At 37.2% G+C, this 19,048-nt stretch overlaps 1 protein-coding gene across 2 annotated transcripts in view; it reads left to right on the plus strand.

Moving 5' to 3' along the window:
* Positions 1-19,048, plus strand: part of Fchsd2 (FCH and double SH3 domains 2) — a 213,222-nt gene that overhangs the window by 146,335 nt on the left and 47,839 nt on the right. For both annotated transcript variants that reach the window (XM_036187261.1, XM_036187271.1), the window contains exon 9: positions 12,917-13,039. In XM_036187261.1, coding sequence (XP_036043154.1) covers positions 12,917-13,039 — 123 coding nt within the window. The remainder of the gene's footprint in view (positions 1-12,916; positions 13,040-19,048) is intronic.

Here is a 19,048-nt window from a genome sequence, read left to right on the forward strand (position 1 = left end):
CAAGCCTGGCATGATGGCTCACACCTCTAATCCCAGCACTTGGGAGGCAGAGGCAGACAGATCACTGTGAATTTGAGGCCAGCTAGGTCTACAGCCAGTCAAGGCTACATAGTAAGAGACTGTCTCAAACAAGCAAAACACCACACCAAAAAAAAACCCCAAACAAAATTTAAAAACATACAAAAACCATCCTTGTGCTTTCTAGTTAAATAAATATAAATTATGGGCAATTTAGATGAATGTATACTTTTTCTTTCTCTTCCTGTTATAGTGATCTTCCTCCCTCTGCCTCCTCCAGATGTTTGCATTGTAAGTGTTCACTACCATCCTTTTCTTTCTTTCTTTCTTTCTTTCTTTTTTTTTTTTTTTTTTTTGATTTTTAGTTTGTTTGTTTGTTTGTTTTTGTTGTTGTTTTGAGACATTTTCTCTGTAGCTTTGGAGCCTGTCCTGGACTAGCTCTGTAGACCAGGCTGGCCTTGAACTCACAGAGATCCACCTGCCTCTGCCTCCTGAGTGCTGGGATTACAGGCCTGCGCCACCACCTCCCGGCCCCATCCTTTTCTTGAACTATCCATTTTAAAATTTTTTACTTTTATGTGTGTGTTTTCTGCCTGCATGTATGATGTGTGCATGCAATACTTGTGAAGACCAGAAGAGGGTGTCACATCCCTTGGGACTAGAGTTATAGCCAGTTGTGAGCCACCATATGGGTGCTGGGAATCAAACCTAAGTCCTCTGGAGGAGGAGCAGCTGTGTTCTAAACCATCTCTTCAGCCCTTGAACTATTCTTAAGATTTGCTATTTATTTTTTTGTTTGCTATTAAAATGAACATTTTTATTTTTGTGTTAAACAACTCTGACCATTTATGAGTTGAAGGTAAAAAGGATTCATTTAAAAATAAAAGTTAACTATCATAGAATCGGGTTCTGTATCTATCCATGTCCCCATCGCTTTTTATTAGTCAACTTTTCGTATCTGAATAAGTCTGCAAACCCTTCAGAAGAAATGAAGTGATAATTGTAGATACTTGAAACTTTAAGGAAGTCAAATAATCATTTTAAGGCCATTTCTTAGAAAGCTATTGAAACATGATCTAATAATGAGGTGTGGGTTGGGCTGCTAGGGAATGGATCTTAGTTTCTTGACCTTCCTTCTTAAATGTCTTTTTAAAAAAAAAAGCTTAAATATTGCTTGGTTCAACAAAAGTGTTATTTGAATTGACTTCAGTGTATACTTGTGTTTACAGTAAGGAAAGCCAAATTATTTTTTCACAGACTCTTTCTACTTGAAAGGTTCACTATTCGGCTGAATAACTATCAAAAAAGTATAATTTGGCTACAGTATTGCCCTTTGAAAATTTCCTACTTTATCAGTTCAGTAGCTCAGAGTCAGTTTTTATTTTTTTCAGGAAAGGGTTTCTCTGTGTAGCCTTGGCTGTCCTGAGTTGCTCTGTAGACCAGACTGGCCCCCAACTCACAGATCTGTCTGCCTCTGCCTCCCAAGCAAGTGCTGGGATCAAAGGTGTATGCTATCACTGGCCAGAGTCAGTTTTTATTAAATATAAAGACCAAAAAATTTGGTGGCTCTAAGCTTATTATATTTTTAAAGAAATGGTTTATAGAAATAATTTTCTTTGGTGTGATGATTCACCCCTATAATTCCAGTACTAAGGAGGCTGAAATAGGAGGATTGTTGTGAGTTTAAAAAGTAGCCTGTGTGGCATAGGGAGTAGTGGGCTAGCCTTGGCTACAAAGTAAAACCTCTCAATTTTTAAAAAATTACTATAGAGGGTAATTCAAAGGCTATTTAAAAACCTAAATTGATTTACTAGGGGAGGAGAAAGATCAAAACAATAAGGAAACCAGACTTAATGCTAACTTTAATAACTACCGACTTTAGTCATTAAGAGCTGAAGCATTTTGTGAACAAAAATGATGTTCAGTGCTATCTTGAATGACTCTGAACACACAACCATGTTCTTTGGATGGAATGTGTATGAAAGGTGACCCTCTGGTGATAAACCTGTAGGGTTTCCCTTCACCTGCTTGAGGACTCCTAAGCTGCTCCAGCTAATAGGATGCTGTGACCCTTTGCCCTTCTTCCACTCTAGCAGAGTGTGCCTTGTAAGTCTGCAACTTGTTTTGCTGGCTAAAGGCACACTTCGACACTTGTTGAGTACAAGGTACATGACATTGCGTTTGTGTCTTTCTACTTTCTCACTTCTTCAAGCCATGCCAGGTTGCTTAGACTTCAAAGGATAGCCTTGCCCAGTCTGTACTACGCTAATACCTGAATTCCAATACAAATCTTGGAATTGTGAATCTTCTATATTCTAAACCCATTTTACTTCTTTAGCTCTACCTTCTGTAGTCTTGTTTTACTTCAGATGACTAAATTATGTCATTGAGGACTCTGGGGTATATTCTTTACCTGGGATGTTCTCTTTCTATCTCAATTCATGCAACACTTGAGTCTTTGCTCAAGACATTATTTATAAGTAAATAAATAAAGCCAAGATTAGTTTTATTTCCCTTACTATTTATTTGCAGTATTCATCCTTTCTTCATTCTGTAATTTGTGTTAACTTTGTACTTAACTACCTTAGATATTTTTCCATATTTTGTATTTTCTGTGGTACCTAATCATAATATAAGCCACATAATGTTATAGCTTGAAGAAGTGAGAAAGTTTCAAAGATATAGAGAGGAAGAGCTTATGATAGTTGCTTAGAAGGATAAGCATCAGTAACAGGCTTGGAAAGACCCAAACATGATGCCATGTACCTTGTATTCTCTGCTACAAGTGTTAGGGTGTACCTACAGCCAGCAAAACAATACATTGCAGAGTCCAAATCTCTTACCTTAAGTACTGAGGACCAGCTCCAGGCTTTGAGAGTTTTTCATATTTTAGAACATTTTTATGGTTGAGCATCCCTAATCTAGAAATGTAATTTTTTTTTAAAATACACAATTTTTTGAGAATCATAGAACAGAATAGCTTCAGATTTCAATGTTTTTGAGGTTTTGTGTTGGTCAGACTTTCTTTTCACTATGATAAAAATACTAGATACAAAAAACTTAAAAGGGGAAGAAAGATATATTTTGGATCATGGTTTCAGAGCTATCATTCCATCTCTATGGAGAGGACATGATGAAGCACAGCAATTCACAGCGTAGGGACCAGGAAGTAGAGAAAATGGAAGGGACCCAGAACCAGGTAGAACCTGCCAAAGACTTTTCTGGCCTACTTCCTTCAGCTAGGCCCTTCCTCCCAAACTTCTCTCCAGTTCCTAAAGTAGTGCCATTTGCTAGAGACCAAACATTCAACACACAAGACTGTAGAAGACATTTTATATTCAAACCATAACATTTACATTATAGATACTTGGGTTAGGGATGCAGAATTGTACTAAGCACACTCAGGCATCATTTCCTCCAGAAAAATAATCTTAAACATCCATATTTGTCTAGATGCCTCTCTTCTGTCACCCTGTGTAATTGAAGTTACTCTGTTATATGATTATTTCCAGTGCTTAATTTCTCACAGTTATGTGTTGAAAACACACATACAAACCCAATCTCAAACCTTAAGATAGTTCTTAACACAGAACAAGCTCTCAAGAAGCATTTTATTGAACTATTGAATATAATTATTTTATCATTATGTGTCACAGCCCCTCCTTTTCATAGTACTGCAGATTACATAGATAAGGCAGGCATGAAGAAATTTAGCTGTCATATGTGAGTGTATTTACCTAAAATTGTTCCTGTCAGAAACTCCTATGGAGCTGAAAAGGATCAGACCATATTTGGTACCACCACTAGTTGTCTGGGAAGAAAGCAAAGAAAATATATAAAAGAAACAGACTGTTTCCTTTCTATTAGTGTCTCATATGTCTTAAGAAATTTGTTTTAATTCTTCCATAATATGTCAATGTAAAGGACATTCAGATTACCAACATCTGTAATACTGCTTTATGAACAAAGCTTAATATTCTTTGTGCTAAATAATTTCTGATATTTCAGTACCTTAGTGTCAAAATATACAAAATATAGCATTTGGATATTACAGCCAAAAAATAAATATGAGAATTTTCTGATCAAATTAGAATGTCAAGAATTCCTCTGTTTGTATCAGTTCTATGTGTTAGGTTTATCTAGTTTAGACAGCTGCAGATCTGAACTGCTGCCTAGAAGTAGTTCTCAATCAGGCCTCTGTAATGTGTGCTTCCAAATCTGCAGCTATGGCCATGTCTTCACTTCCTTGGGGTAATCAGGAGCACTGCTAAGAAAGAGCTCCTTTTTGCTACTGAGGTGGTTTGCTTGTTAAGCAGAAGTCTGGTATTTAAATGTTCAGTTTTTAACAAAAAGGTTTTGAGACTTGGAAAGAAGCATGAATGGGTGGCCCATACACAGGAGGAAAGGAGTCAATAAAGAATGTTGGGCCAGTGAGATGGCTCAGTGGGCAAGGGCTGAGTTGATGACCTCAGAACCCACATGATGAGAAAACCAACTCCTGCAAGTTGATTATTGACCTTCATATGTACATTATAGTATGTGCACCCACAGTAATAAATAAATAAATAATAAGAGAATGTTTTTAAGTTAAAAAAAAAAAAAAAAGTTGCCAGGCAGTGGTGACAAACACCTTTAATGCCAGCACTCGGGAGGCAGAGACTGGTGGATCTTTATAAGTTTGAAACCAGCCTAGTTTACAGGGTGAGTTTCAGAACAGGCTCCAAAGCTACACAGAGAAATTCTGTCTTGAAAAACAAAAAAGAAAAATGAAGTCCTCAGCCTGGCAGTGGTGGTACAGGCCTTGATTCCCAGTACTGGGGAGGCAGATGGATCTTTGTGAGTTCAAGACCAGTCTGCCTACAGAGTAAGTTCCATGACAGATAGGACTACATAGAAAAAGAAAAAGAAAAGGTAGGAAATTTAAGTCCAAGTCTAGCCTCAGTTGCATACCATGTTCAAGACCAGCCTTGATTACATGAAACCTTTTTCAAAAATCAAAAAGAAGTCAGTGCATAAAATAATAATTTTAAAACACTGTGATGTTTTATAATGTAGATATATTTTTGCACAGCAGTAATTGATTGCCAGACAGGGGAGAAAATGGAGCGATATAGGAACAAAGCTGCTATATATTATGCTGTATTAATCTAAACCATATTGTTTTGAAATAGAATGCTCCTTTTAACCTCCAGACTCATGCTACAAATATCATTCCTAAGAAAACATTGTGAAAGAAACAATGTAATTAAAATGACGCATAAAAATACCTCTTGCTTTTTTGGTTTTTCAAGACAGGCTTTCGGTGTACCCCTGGCTGTCCTAGAACTTACTATGTAGACCAGACTGGCCTCAAATTCACAGAGATCCACCTCCTCAGTGCTGGTAAAATTTCCTTTTAACAGACTCCATGAAAAGCTATTTTTTTTTCTTTCTTTTTTGGATTTTTGATATAGGCTTTCTCTGTAGCTTTGCGCCTTTTCTGGAACTCACTCTGTAGCCCAGGCGGGCCTCGAACTCACAGATCTGCCTGCCTCTGCCTCCCAAGTGCTAGGATTAATAGCGCACGCTACTACTATCTGGCTTATTATTTATATTGGGATGATATTGCTAGGAAGTGGTGGAAATGAGATTTGAATGCAAGTGTATGTGGTTGGAGACTTGCTCTTGGCTCATACTGCAGTAGCCCTGCAACTTAAGTCTTCCAGGAGTGCAGCACACTCACAAACAGATGGCCATAGTAGTTTGCAAACCTCTCTCGCCTGACTTCTCTTCATACCAGTAACTCAGAGCTTTTAATAAAATGACCAAGTATAAAACTAGATAAGCTGTTTCTTTTTTCTATTATTTGTTTGTTTGTTTGTTTGTTTATTATGTATACAGTGTTCTGCCTCCATGTATGCCTGCACGCCAGAGGAGGGCACCAGATCTCATTATAGATGGTTGTGCGCCACCATGTGGTTGCTGAGAATTGAACTCAGGACCTCTGGAAGAGCAGCCAGTTCTCTTAACCTCTGAGCCATCTTTAGCCCCTAGCTAAGGTGTTTCTAATTTTACTTCTTTTGTTGTTGTTATTTATTTTTTATTTTTGGTTTTTTGAGACAGGGTTTCTCTGTGTAGCTTCGGTACCTGTCCTGGATCTCACTGTAGACCAGGCAGGCCTCGAACTCACAGAGATCCGTTTGCCTCTGCCTCCCAAGTGCTGGGATTAAAGGCATGGGCCACCACTGACCGGCCTTTACTTCATATTGATTGACAAATTGAGTCATGGGTTAAGATATTTACACTTAAGAAATGCAGCGTAGGACTTGCCTTGGTTCCTTTAGATTTATAAAAACCTAGTTTTTTCTTTACTGGTACATTTTGTGACTTCTAAAAAAGATTAAAGCAAGTTAGCCATCAGTGTCTTCTTCCATAATCAGCAGAGGACTTAAAGATTTCGTGGTTTAGCTTTAAGACAGCTCACATTTATCATCTTGATTTGTTTCCTTGACTTTTACCCAGAACTATTTTAGAAATGCCCACTGCTCTCAGAAAGAGGAGAGTTTGTTTTTCTAGCTGTGTGAAGGAAGATCTCAACATAATGCTGAGTATAGATTCTGACCTTCCTGAATCTAAATAAGGAGGCCACTGTTTAAAGTTCTCTCTTGAAGGGAAATTACATCAAATGCTTAGAAAAAATGACATGGTATTTTTCTCCTAATTCCTAACTCATCATGATTTTCCTCTTTGAGCAAGTTCCAGGAAATTTATGCTTTTCCTGTAAAGTAGATATTGAGTAGAGGACCCTAGAACTCCAAGTTTCTGGAGTGGCCTTTAGGATGCCCCCTTTTTTCCATCCTATTTTGAATACTTGTCCTTATGAACTTGGAACCTCTACTCATGATTTTAGAGATCGTGAAGATAGGATAAGTAAAGAAGCCAGGAAGAACTTGTAGAAAAACATTTCCGTTTATTCTGTAGCTAGCTGCAAAGAAACAGCTGCTTGAAGGCATTCAAATTCAGTTTATTGTTTTAATGCTGTTGAACTAACCATTCAAATGTTCTGATTAAAGGCCTTATGGTTCCTCAATTTGGATATTTCAGAATTCTTTTCTTAAATACTTGTATTAAGGGGCTGAAGAATTGGTCCAATAGTTAAGAGCACTTGTTGAACTTGCAGAGGACCTGGGATCAATTTCCAGCACCCACATGGTGGCTCACAACTGTCTGTAATTTCAGTGCTAGGAGTTCTATCATTCTCTTCTGATGTCCATGGGCACTGGGCATGCACATGGTACACATGCATACATACAGCCAAAACACTTGTATGCATAAAATAATTTAAAAGCTTTTAAAATTTTGTATTAAATAATAGGTTTTCTGTAATGAAATAATAGATTTCTCTGCAGACTCAGTAAGCCAGATCAATCCAAATTGAAAAAGCAAAAGAACAGATTTATTCGAGCATAGCAACTTCTGAGTGAGCCCTCCTGTTCCAGAGATTGGGCAGGAGCTTATGTACCCTGTAGGTGAGGGGTGATGACGTGTCTGCCACAAGCTGGGTTTGTGCCCAAATATGGTCAAAAGCTGACCACTTGAGGAAGGGTCTTGGGCTGCTGGCAACTTCAGGGGAGAAGCTGCCACAGCTGCCAAGCATGTGGAACAGGGCTTTTTGGCACCTTTTCTTTGTTGGAGATTAGCTAGAGGGTGGGGTTTGGAGGCAGTGAAGTGGGACTTTCTGGATCAGGCAGGAGTGATTCTTCTATCATTTGTCACTTAAATAGTTTTTACTTTAAGGGGATGGAGTGATGACAGAGTGGTTAAGGGCATATACTGCTGGTACAGAGGGCACAAGTTCAATTCTCAGCACCTACTTAAGGCTGCTTACAGTTGTCTGCTCCAAGGGAAGAATTTAATAACTCTAGTCTCCATGAGCACTCATAAATACAAGTAGTTAAAAATAAATCTTAAAAATAGTTCTTACTTTAAATTTATAAGAAACATACACATCATTTGAATTCACTTGATTGAGTTTAAAATAAAAATTGTTCATGGTAAGAAGCAGAGAAAGCCCTGAGTTGTGTGAAATCTTGAGTGAATGTGTATTGTTGACATGAGCACAGCTTTGCCAAGGACTCCAAGGCCTTGGACCCATGGAGAATTGGCAAAGCTGTTACTACCATATGTGCCAAGCTAAAGAGAGATGGCAAAGCTTTCCTCTGGAGTCTTGAGTGCAAGTGACTAGTGTGTGCGAAAACCAGTAACAAGCTTCCTCCTCCCAAATGTTTACAGCCTTAGACTGCTGCCTGCATAGATCTCTTACCAAGACTAGCTAACCCTTCCCTCCATCCTGTTCCTAATAAACACACTGAGGTTCTGAGTTGCCCACAGTAGCAAGTAGTAGTACCCCGCCTGATCCCAGCCTTTCTATGTGTGTCTGTGTGTCTGTCTTCTTTCATTCCCTCACCATCCCTAGTCATGGTTCCAGGACTCAAGGCACAAGGGTCTCAGCGGTCTGCTATAGGCTTTTGATCTGTTTAGTTGAAAAAAACAAAAATATAGGAGAGCAAAGTATTTTATACAATCAGTTATCTATGCAAATCAAGTTTTTTCTTATAATGTAACTAAAAGACAGTTTGGAATATGGCTGATATGAACGGCAGTTATTATTTTGTAATGATAGAAGGAAAAAGGAAGGCCAAGTTTTATATGTTTCATTTGGTACACACACACACACACACACACACACACCCTTTTTTTTTTTTTTCTAAGTTTGGAACTACTTTATTATTTGGTGTGTAAACTCTATTGCTTCTCTTTTGCTAATGTTTATACCATCAGGCTTTTAGGTCAGGAGGATCAATGTGGATTCATCCATATTTTTAAACTTGTAGATTCTGATCCAATACATTGTTTGTCAAACAGATATTTGCTAAATGTCAATATGTCAGGCTCCATACTTGACACTCAAGATTCAATGCTAAGCAGGCTGACCTGGCCCCTCCTGTTCTAGAATCAAAGGAAAGACAGACAAGTGTCATAAACACAAGGTTATGCCATGAGATAAAATTGTAAGAAACATCTAGAGTTCATGGCGATCAAGAGAAGTTCTTACAGATGAATAATGAATAAAAAGAAGTGGTCCAAAGGCACGTGTGAAAACTCAGAGCCAAAAGACACAGTTTAGGGAAACTGGCCACCAAGGGAAATGGGGAATAGGTGAGTGAAAAGGGCAGACATAAGCCAAGTCTAGATCATGCGGTCAATGGTAAAGTTTAAAACAAACAAGACTTTCTCCTGAAGGTAATGCATAGCTAATGAACAGTGTTGAACAGTCGTAAAGTATGCAGTTCAGAAATACCCTCCCAGCTACAGTGTGAAATGGATTGGCAGGGCCAGGCATGGTGACATACCTTTAATTCAAGTTCTCCAGAAACAGAGTCAGCAGATCTCTGAGTTTGGGGCCAGCTTAGTCTTCATAGTGAGTTTAGGGCCAGCTACGGCTACAAAATAAGATCTTGCAAAGAAAGAAAAGGATTGACAGAAACAATTGGATATAGGAAATTGTTGGGTAAAACCAGATAAGAAATAACAAAAGGACTTTGAAGGCTAGCAATGTAGTTTTTTGTTAAAGTGTGTTTGCATGCATGAAGTGCAAAGGTTTGATCCCTAGCACTGCTAAAATTAATTAACTTTTAAAGGCTTTGATTTCTTTTCTTTCGTGCTTCCTAGTACTCATACTCATGTAGCTAGCATAGTGCCTAAGTACAGGTGACACTCAGTAGCAAGATCATTCAGACTACATGGGAATTTAGTTGGTCTTAAAATGCATGCCTTGTTCATGACACCTATATTATCGTGTGTTGTATATATGTAAAATGTTTTGAGTGGTTTCTTGCAAACAAGATTATTATTTCTAAGTTTAAAACTTCATATTGGAGGATATATATCTTTTTTTAGAACAAGTTCATGAAAATCACGAGTGAAGGTGGAAATTTTTATTCCCTAACTCAACACACCATAGTGTCTGATAATGTTCATAACTACATGAAGATAATATATTTAAGGCATTTGCAGTGCTGCGGTTTATAGTACTCAATGGTTCCATCTAGTGGTGAAAGGTAGACAATTCAGCATTATTGTTTTTTAATAAAGTTTTATTTTTCCAAATGTACGGTTGATTGAACCTGTTCGTGTATCATCACCAGAAGCTGGGCCATCTGCACCCTTTGTGTTTTTGGTGAGAATTACTTGGGCTCTGCTTTGAAACCAGCTTGCCAAGTCCTTTACTGAGTGGCTCCTGAAGGGCTGCCCTGGCCAAGGAACCACGAATCCTCAGTCCCTAGGAGACCACAACTGGAGTAATTAGCTTACAGTTGGTAACTTCCTTACAAAGTTTGTCATATGTATCTTTGTCAAACAGGACTACATTATTGAGCTTGTCCCAAACTTTACCTTTGGACCACTTCTTTTAGGCCTTGCCACCGGACTTATCTACTGGATCTTTGACTTTTTGGGCCATCTTTCTGGTCATCCTCGGGTGACATAATGAAGCTCAGAAAGTGGCAACAACCACTCACAATTCAGCATTACTACTTAATGCTTTGGGAACAGGTTTGGTGGGGTTTTTGTTGTTGTTTGTCAATTTTATATTAAAAACTTGATGTAATAGCCAAGCACAAAACACAGAAAGAACTAACTATAAAACTTCTATAGACAATTCTTATAAATAACACTAATGTATAAGAAGTAAAAGAAAAACCAGCAATGCAAGTGACACCAAATTTAGCCCTGACTGTCCTAGAAACCACTCTGTAGACCAGGTTGGCCTGGAACTCAGAGATCTGCCTGCTTCTACCTGAGATTAAAGGTGCTTGCCACCAGTGACTGGCTTAAAAATATATCTTTCAAAAAGATGCTTGAAAAAGTAAAAAGGCAGCCCATAAAACAAGGGGAAATATTTTCAAATTATGTATCTTTCAAAACTCTAGTATTTACAGTATCTAAAGAATTCTTGCAACTTGAAATTAGAAAGATACCACAACTGAAAATTATGAGTCAGAGGCTGGAGAGATAGCTCAGTTGGTAGAGAACTTGACCACCAGTCACAAAGCTCTGGGTTCAATGCCCATTGCTGCATAATCCCCGGTGGAAACAGAAGGGTCAGAAGCTGAGGTTGGGCCAATGAGATGGTTCAGTGGGTAGAGGCACTTGTATGCAGGCCTGATAACCAGAAGTTGATCCGCAGGTCCCAGAAAACTAGCAGGAAAAATCAGAATTATCTTCTTCTGACTGTCACACATAAACCATGACACATGGTGTGTCTTCTCTCCAGATAAATAAATAAGTAAATAAATGGCTTTTTTTTTAGTTCAAGGTCATTTCCAGTTGCATAACAAGTTCAAGTGTGCTAGTGGTACTACAGGAGACCCTGTCTCAAATAAAAGGTCAAAGGTTTGAGTAAAACATGTAAGGATGCTCAGCATCATTGGTAATAGAAAAATGAAACTTAATGGTGACTTTACCATCTCATCACTAGAATGACTGTCATGATTTAAAACAGAGCAAGGGGGCTGGAGAGATGGCTTAGAGGTTAAGAGCACTGGCAATTCTTCCAGAGACCTGGGTTCAGTTCCTAGCACCTACATTGTGGCTCACAACCATCTGTAACTACAGTCTAAGGCAATAACATTCTCTTCTGACTGCCATGAACATTGCACAGGTATGATGTTCAGACATACATTCAGGTAAACACTCATACATGTAAACTAATAAATAAAATCTCAACAACAACACCATTTTTAAAAAAACAAAGCAGAATGCACACACGAAAAAAACAGGTCATGGCAAGAATATAGAAAAATTAGAATCTTCATGTATTGCTAGTTGATAAGGTACAGCACTGTGGAAAACCAAGTTGCCATATGGCCAAAGACAATTCTACTTCTGTGTGTATCCTCAGAGAACTAGAAGCAGATACCAAAGTTGAAATCAAGATAAAAGTGAAACTCCAAAACAAAATTTATTTGGAAATAATAAAAAATAATATTGAAATCAAGAACACTTGCACACATGCTAAACTGACCTCTAGACTATATTGGAAGCAATGGAAAGGTTGGCAGTTTTTGTTGGCAAAGAAATGTACTCAAGCCATTATTAAGAAAATTCATGGGCACTCTGCTCAAGAGAGCTGATGAGCTCTGATTGGAGAGAGCAGCAGTCACTATGCACAGAGCTAGCTGCATGCCAGTTCTAACATTTGATGAGAAGAACAAGTACAGACTTAAAAGATAAGGCTGATGTTTTGATGGGTTGGAATGATAGGAAAGTTCTTGGAACGGTTGTTGAGACCTGAGTGTTTTTCTCTTTGGCTTCTGTTTTCGATGTGTGTGTGACAGCAATGTTTTCTATGTAGATAATTGAACAAAAACGTGCATAAATGTTCATGACATTTTATGTTTTCTCTCAGATTACTCTATAGCAGATATATACAAAACTCTAATTCTACCAATAATGGATGAGAAAAATGGAGGAGATTAATATTTATTATGTATCATTTCCAGGCTCTGTGCCTGTATTCTTTCTTTTGATTATTCCATGTAAAATTCCTACACCTCATTGTCACTAAGTGTCCACAAAGGCAGATAAGCAAAGATCAGAACCTAGGTGTTTTTGTTTCCAGAATGTTCTGTTTTTCATAAGCTTTAGCAATATTAGCATTTCCCTTTGTTGGCTGCTGTTCATTAAAGACTCGGCACTTCTCTAGTAACTGCTCACTGCTCTTAGGTAACAGTCTGTGTCTTTTGTCAGTTTATTAAGATATTTTTAAATTGAACATTCCTAATTTTCTTACAGACAAAGGAATTATGTGCCAAAGCTCTATCATAATTTTTGGCTTCTATATGTTCTTCTCTTTTAGGCTCTTGATGGAAATGTGTATGACCACCTCAAGGATTATTTAATAGCTTTCAGCCGGACCGAGCTAGAAACTTGCCAAGCTATACAGAACACATTCCAGTTTTTACTAGAAAACTCCAGCAAGGTAGTGTGTCTTTATGCATGGGTGGTGTTGCCATTTTAGAATCTAAAGCTTTTCAGACTTTCAAAATGAAGATACCAATTATAGTAGAAGGTTTTAAAGGATGTCTTTCTGAAAAAAGTCTCCTTAACCAAGTGGGAGAATGTTCTGGATGAGTGGAGAAGCTGTTGTCACAACCATGAATGGAAGGGGAGGTGAATAGCAGGCTAGCTCAGACACCAGCCTGCTCGCTGCTAGACACATCACCTTTGAGAGGAGTCAGTGAAGAATCTGACCTGTCAAATCCATCGACTCAGTCATTTGAGAGAACAAAGTTATGTATCAATGCAGATAGTAAGAAAGGCATACACAGGGAATGTAGCATTGGTAATTTGTTTAAAAATAAAACTCTGTAGTGCCTTGGAGTTTATTTTTAACAAATTAAACTCAACTTTTTAAAAGATTTATTTATTTGTGTATATGAGTCTTCCTGTAGGTCTGCATGACAGAAGAGGACATCAGATCCCATTATAAATGGTTCTGAACTACCATGTGGTTGCTGGGAATTGAACTCAGAACCTCTGGAAAGCCTACCAGTGCTCTTAACCACTGAGCCACCTCTCCTAGCCCTGAACTCACTTTGTTTTTTTTCTCTCTTTTTGGGGTGGTAGAGAGGTGTTCAAGACACAGTTTCTCTGTGTAGCCCTGGCTGTCCTGGAACTCACTCTGTAGACCAGGCTGGCCCCAAACTCACAGATCCACCTGCCTCTGCCTCCTGAGTGCTGGGATAAAAGGTGTGCACCACCAGGCCATCGCTAACTCACTTTGTATATGCTATAATTCTTTGGTAATCTTTTCATTTAAAATATTGATCTGTTAATTTTGCCTACATGCCATCTGAATATACATACTGAATTAAACACACTGAAAGAAAATATTATTTTTCCTCAGAATTAGATAACTTATGTTACTTTTTAGCGATAGTGAATCTCCTTTAGAAGATACAATGTTCTTATAAATGTTACTTTCTTTCTGGAAAATGCATTATGATTATTTCCTGACTATGCATTTTAAAGTGTATACATTCTACTACCTAGATCTACGCCTTTAAAAGATCTAGCTCAATTCTTTTATGTTTTTATTGATTGATTGATTGATTTTCAAGGAGAATGGGAACTGGCTAATGTATTTAGAAACTGTTTAGGAATCACAAGATGGAATGAGAAGGGTACACAGATTCTTTATCCTAAACACCTCCTAATGCAAATATTCTTGTTTCAGTGTACTTGAGCTCCTGATTTTATGCTTTAATTTAAAAAAAAAAAAGAGCATTAAAAGGGGGCTGGAGAGAAAGGTCAGCAGTTAAGGGCACCTTGCTCTTGCAAAAGATCCAGATTTAGATCCCAGCACCCATATGGTGGCTTCCTCCAAGTCTAAGGAATCTAACACCACCTTTTGACCTCCATGGGCATCAGGGATGTACCATGTTGCACATAACACATACATACAGGCAAAACACTCATCCACATAAAGTCATATAAATTAATCTTTAAAAACTTAAAGAAAAGCATTTAAGATGCTAAGTTGATATCAGATATAAACATTACTAGTATGATACTTTTAATATCTTGTCCTATGTCTATCCCTACCCAGAACCCAACAAAAGATGTAAAAATATTGATGCAGAGAAAGAAGGATGGATGAATGAATGAATGGATACATTTTTGAAAGAAAAACAAGTAAAATAGTAATCGTAGAGTTGTGGTAATAAGTATACAGGTGTTCATTGTGAAAAACTTTTTAGACTATTTATTGATTAATGCATTTATTTTTGAGACAGGGTCTCACTATGTAACCCTGATTGGCCTGGGACTTACTGTGTAGACCAGGCTGTCCTTGAACTCACAGAGATCCACCTGCTTCTGCTTCTAAAGTGCTGGGATTAAATGTGTGCCCCACCCCACCTAGCCAGTTCTTTTTATTTTAATGTAAATGTTTGAAATCATAAGGGAATATTTGAGGAAAACGCCTGTAGAAGTTTGTTGATACCGTTGCTTCTACACAGCAATGGTTTTGACTACTGAAAAAGTGTTTAGTAGTCAATTCAGGATCTCTGAATTTTCTTTCTCATTTTTGATTTTGTTTGCTTTCTAGTATGTTTTAACAGCTCTCGTTTTCTTATATAGTTGTCCATTTATCATGTCTTTTAAGAGCTTGTCTGTCTCTGTGACCATCTCCCTTGTTATTTGTTTGCACTTCATTTATTTTTTGTGATACCAGTCAGTTTTGTTAATTTTGCCAGAAATATGTTTTATTCTGTTTTTCAGTGTTCAATTTCATCAATTATTACCTTTCTCCAAAGTATTTCTTTCTATATTCCTTACTTTGTATTCTTGCAATTTCTTGAAAATCTTGTTTTTAATTTCCTAAACACATACACACACACACACTCTACTACACTCTGTAGTATGAAGGGGTGAAGGGCTTTTATTCTGCTTTCTACTCCATACATTATTTAAAAGTGACTTTTGCATTTAGTGGGAATGTGGCAGGATACTGTTTTTCACTTCCAACCAACTAGAGACTATAATCTATTTTTACTCTAATTTTGTTAGAATAAAATTATTTGGCATATTTTTTGAAACTTCTCTTTCAAAAAATTGTTAGATACACTATTTTTAGTTTATAAAACATGTAGGCATAAAAACCAGCTAATACTATACATGTATTTGATTTTCTAGGCATTCTTAGTGTCTCTTACATTGTTTGTTTTATGGAAAGAAAGGAAGATTGAGCCTGAGAGTGTGTTTCTCTCTGCCGTCTGTCTGTCTCTGTTCTCTCTCTCTCTTTCTCTCTCTCTCTCTCTCACACTCACACACACACACACACACACACACACACACACACATACATACACACACAGTAGTTCCATTACTGTAGTGTCATTCTACTATATAATTTATTATCTCTTTATCTTACTATTTTTATTGAAAATATATTAAAAATTTATGAAATACTTTGGAGACAAAGAGGTAAGCTTTTATTGTCGTCTTCACTCTTATGAGTCTCTCTCTCCCTGGGGGTGAGGTATAAATGAGATGCTCTTACATCAAGACTGAAAGTGGTAGGGATAAAAATTCAATATGAATGATGTAGCTTGGAGATGTGCCCTGTTGTTGCAAGCGAGAAGTGTTCACACCTACAAGTTTTATACCATGTGCTCTTCTGTTACAAAGAGTTCATTATGCTGCTCTGGTTATGGTTCAGAAAGCAACACAGAGATTTCCAACCAAATGGAAAGTTTGAAAATCTAGACTTTTTTATTCTACACTGTTATTACTTTGTTAGGGTAAAAATATGTTTTTCCTGCTTGCTTACAACATAACATGGTCCCAATGATGTTGTAAGGGTAATTCATGCAGACACTACATACTATAAATGTTAAAGTGCTCTCTATTATTTTCATCCTGTAAATGGAAGCAGCTGGTCCTAGGAGCTTCTATTAAATTTTAATTATTTATGAAGCTTGCTCTTCTCCTTAATATTTTATGAAATGCTTTGTATATGTAACTGAAGCAGATGTTGCCATAGATATTTTCTCTAAAAGCAACTCTATTGTCCTGTATAGTATGTTCCTATGTGCTTGCTTTCTGCCTGCAAAGGATACTTCTACCAATTAGTAGCTCTTGAACAGTTCATAACTTCAAAATTTTATCCTATTTCTTTGGAAACTGTCCACTGTTATATAATACCTTAAAAACTCACCCGAAAAAGTGAATTTAATAAAATAAAGAACAAAATTATGATCATTATAGTAGATAGGAAAGCTGGCCATGTTGGCACATGCTTTTTATCCCAGCAATTGAGAGGCAGAGCCAGGCAGGATGTATGTGAGTTTGAGGACAGACTGGTCTATATAGTGAGTTCTAGGACAGCCAGGGATACACAGAGAAACCCTGTCTCAAAAAACAAAACAAAAAAAAAGCATGCCATAAGCCAACAGCTAATACCGTTCTCGGTAGTGAAATGCTCAATATTTCCCAAGATCAAGAACTGCTTTCATGGCCAGGCTTAACTGCTGTACTGAATGTTCTAACTTAAATAGTTAGGTTAGAAAAAGAGGAATCAAAATTACTCCTGGTTGGAAATGGTATGATTCTCTATGTATCAATAGAACAAATGTAAAACCTACTAAAAAAGTAACCAGATTTTAAAAAGAGCAATTCTGTTAAGTTACTCTAGAAATAAGATAAAAGCATAATAACCAGTTGTGTGTCTTATCAATGAATAATCTGAAAATAAAATTAAAAAATCAATTCCAACTACAGTAGTATCCAAAGAATAAAATACCTGGGAATAAATTTAGCCAAAAACTTACATACTGAAAATTACAAAATATTGCAAAAGAGGATCTAAATAAATATACATTACACATGTTCATAGATTGGAAGGTTTCATAGTATTTTGCTGACTTTATAGTATTACCCAAAGATTTAATACAATCCCTATCAAAACTCCAGTAGCCATTTTTGTTTATAGAAATGGAAAAGACAATCCTTAAGTATATATGGAACTGTGAAGAAACCCTAACTAGCTGGAATAATATTAAAAAGGGAAAGCAAAATTGAACTACTCACAGTTCCAGCTTATGAAGCTTACTATAAAGCTACAGAAATCAAGACAGTATGGTGTGGACATTAGGAGAGACATAAGTGGCCAGTGAAATAAAGTTTTTGTCTTGAAATAAACCTATACTTATATAGGCACCCTGACTGTTTAGTTAAAAAGGCTACGATCTTCAGAAAAGGCACTGAGGCAAGTGCATAACCATATGCAAAAGAGCAGAGTTGTACCTCTGCCCAGTTTTTACTTCTCTAATATACAGCAATTAAAAGTTGAGTAAAGGGCAAGCCGTGAGGCCAAGTAGAACTCAGCTTGTGTTCAGTTAAGTAGTGCTTACTCCTAGCTTTTCTCAAGGTATATCTTGCAGTGGGTTGGTTTTCAGACTTAAGAGACCTATGAACCATATACACATAATGAAAATACAACTTTTTTAAAAACAAGACAATGAGCTGGGAGAAACCAAAAGGATTATGTGCTTTCAATTCCCTTTCTCCTCTCCCCCAACCCCAACAAGATTTGTATAGTAGCTGTCTTCTTGTCATCTTAAAATAATGCATGTGTTTTATCTGGTCTCCTAATCTGGGCTAGTTTCTAAACTAGTACTTTCCAAATTTATATTCTTGAGAAAACTAGACATATAAGAACTTAGTTAAAAGAAAAGTAAGATGTGTAACATTTTTCTTTTCTTTTTTTTTTTTTTTAACCACATTGTGATGGAAAATTTCTTACTTGTTTAGAATATAATGAGGGGCAAGAGAGATAACTCAGTGGTTAGGAGCAAGTAGGAATCTTGGACCTGAGTTCCCGGCACCCACCTCAGGCTGCCTGTAACTCCAGCTCTAGGGCATCTGACTCCTTGCACACTCCATGAGCACCTGCATCCACAGGTACACAAACCCATACACAGACATGTACATATACACATAATTAAAATAAATTGTTATTTGTTTCAAAGAAGCACCAGGCATGGTGATACATGACTTTAATCCCAGCACTTGGAAGACAGAGGCAGGTCAATTTCTCATGAGGTCCAGGTCAGTCTAGTCTACATAGTATATTCCAGGCCAGTCAGAGCTCCCTAGTTATACTATGTCAAAAATAATAATTAAATAAGAAAATAGCAGAATAAATCTTAAGCTTTAAACATTTTATTTAATTTATCATTCTTTGATGTGTGTGTGTGTGTGTGTGTGTATGTGTGTGTGTGTGTGTGTGTACATGCACATAGGAACATGTGGAGATATGCTACACCACACTTGTAAATGTCAGAGGACAACTTTGTGGGATTTGTTCTCTCTTTTCACCTTTACGTGGGTTCTGACAATTGAACTCAGGCCAACAGTCTTGTGCAGCAAAGCACTCTTTACCTGACAGCCTCTAAACTTTAGAATATAATTACTGGACATTTTA

This window comes from Onychomys torridus, chromosome 1, assembly GCF_903995425.1.
Source record: "Onychomys torridus chromosome 1, mOncTor1.1, whole genome shotgun sequence".
NCBI lineage: Eukaryota > Metazoa > Chordata > Mammalia > Rodentia > Cricetidae > Onychomys > Onychomys torridus.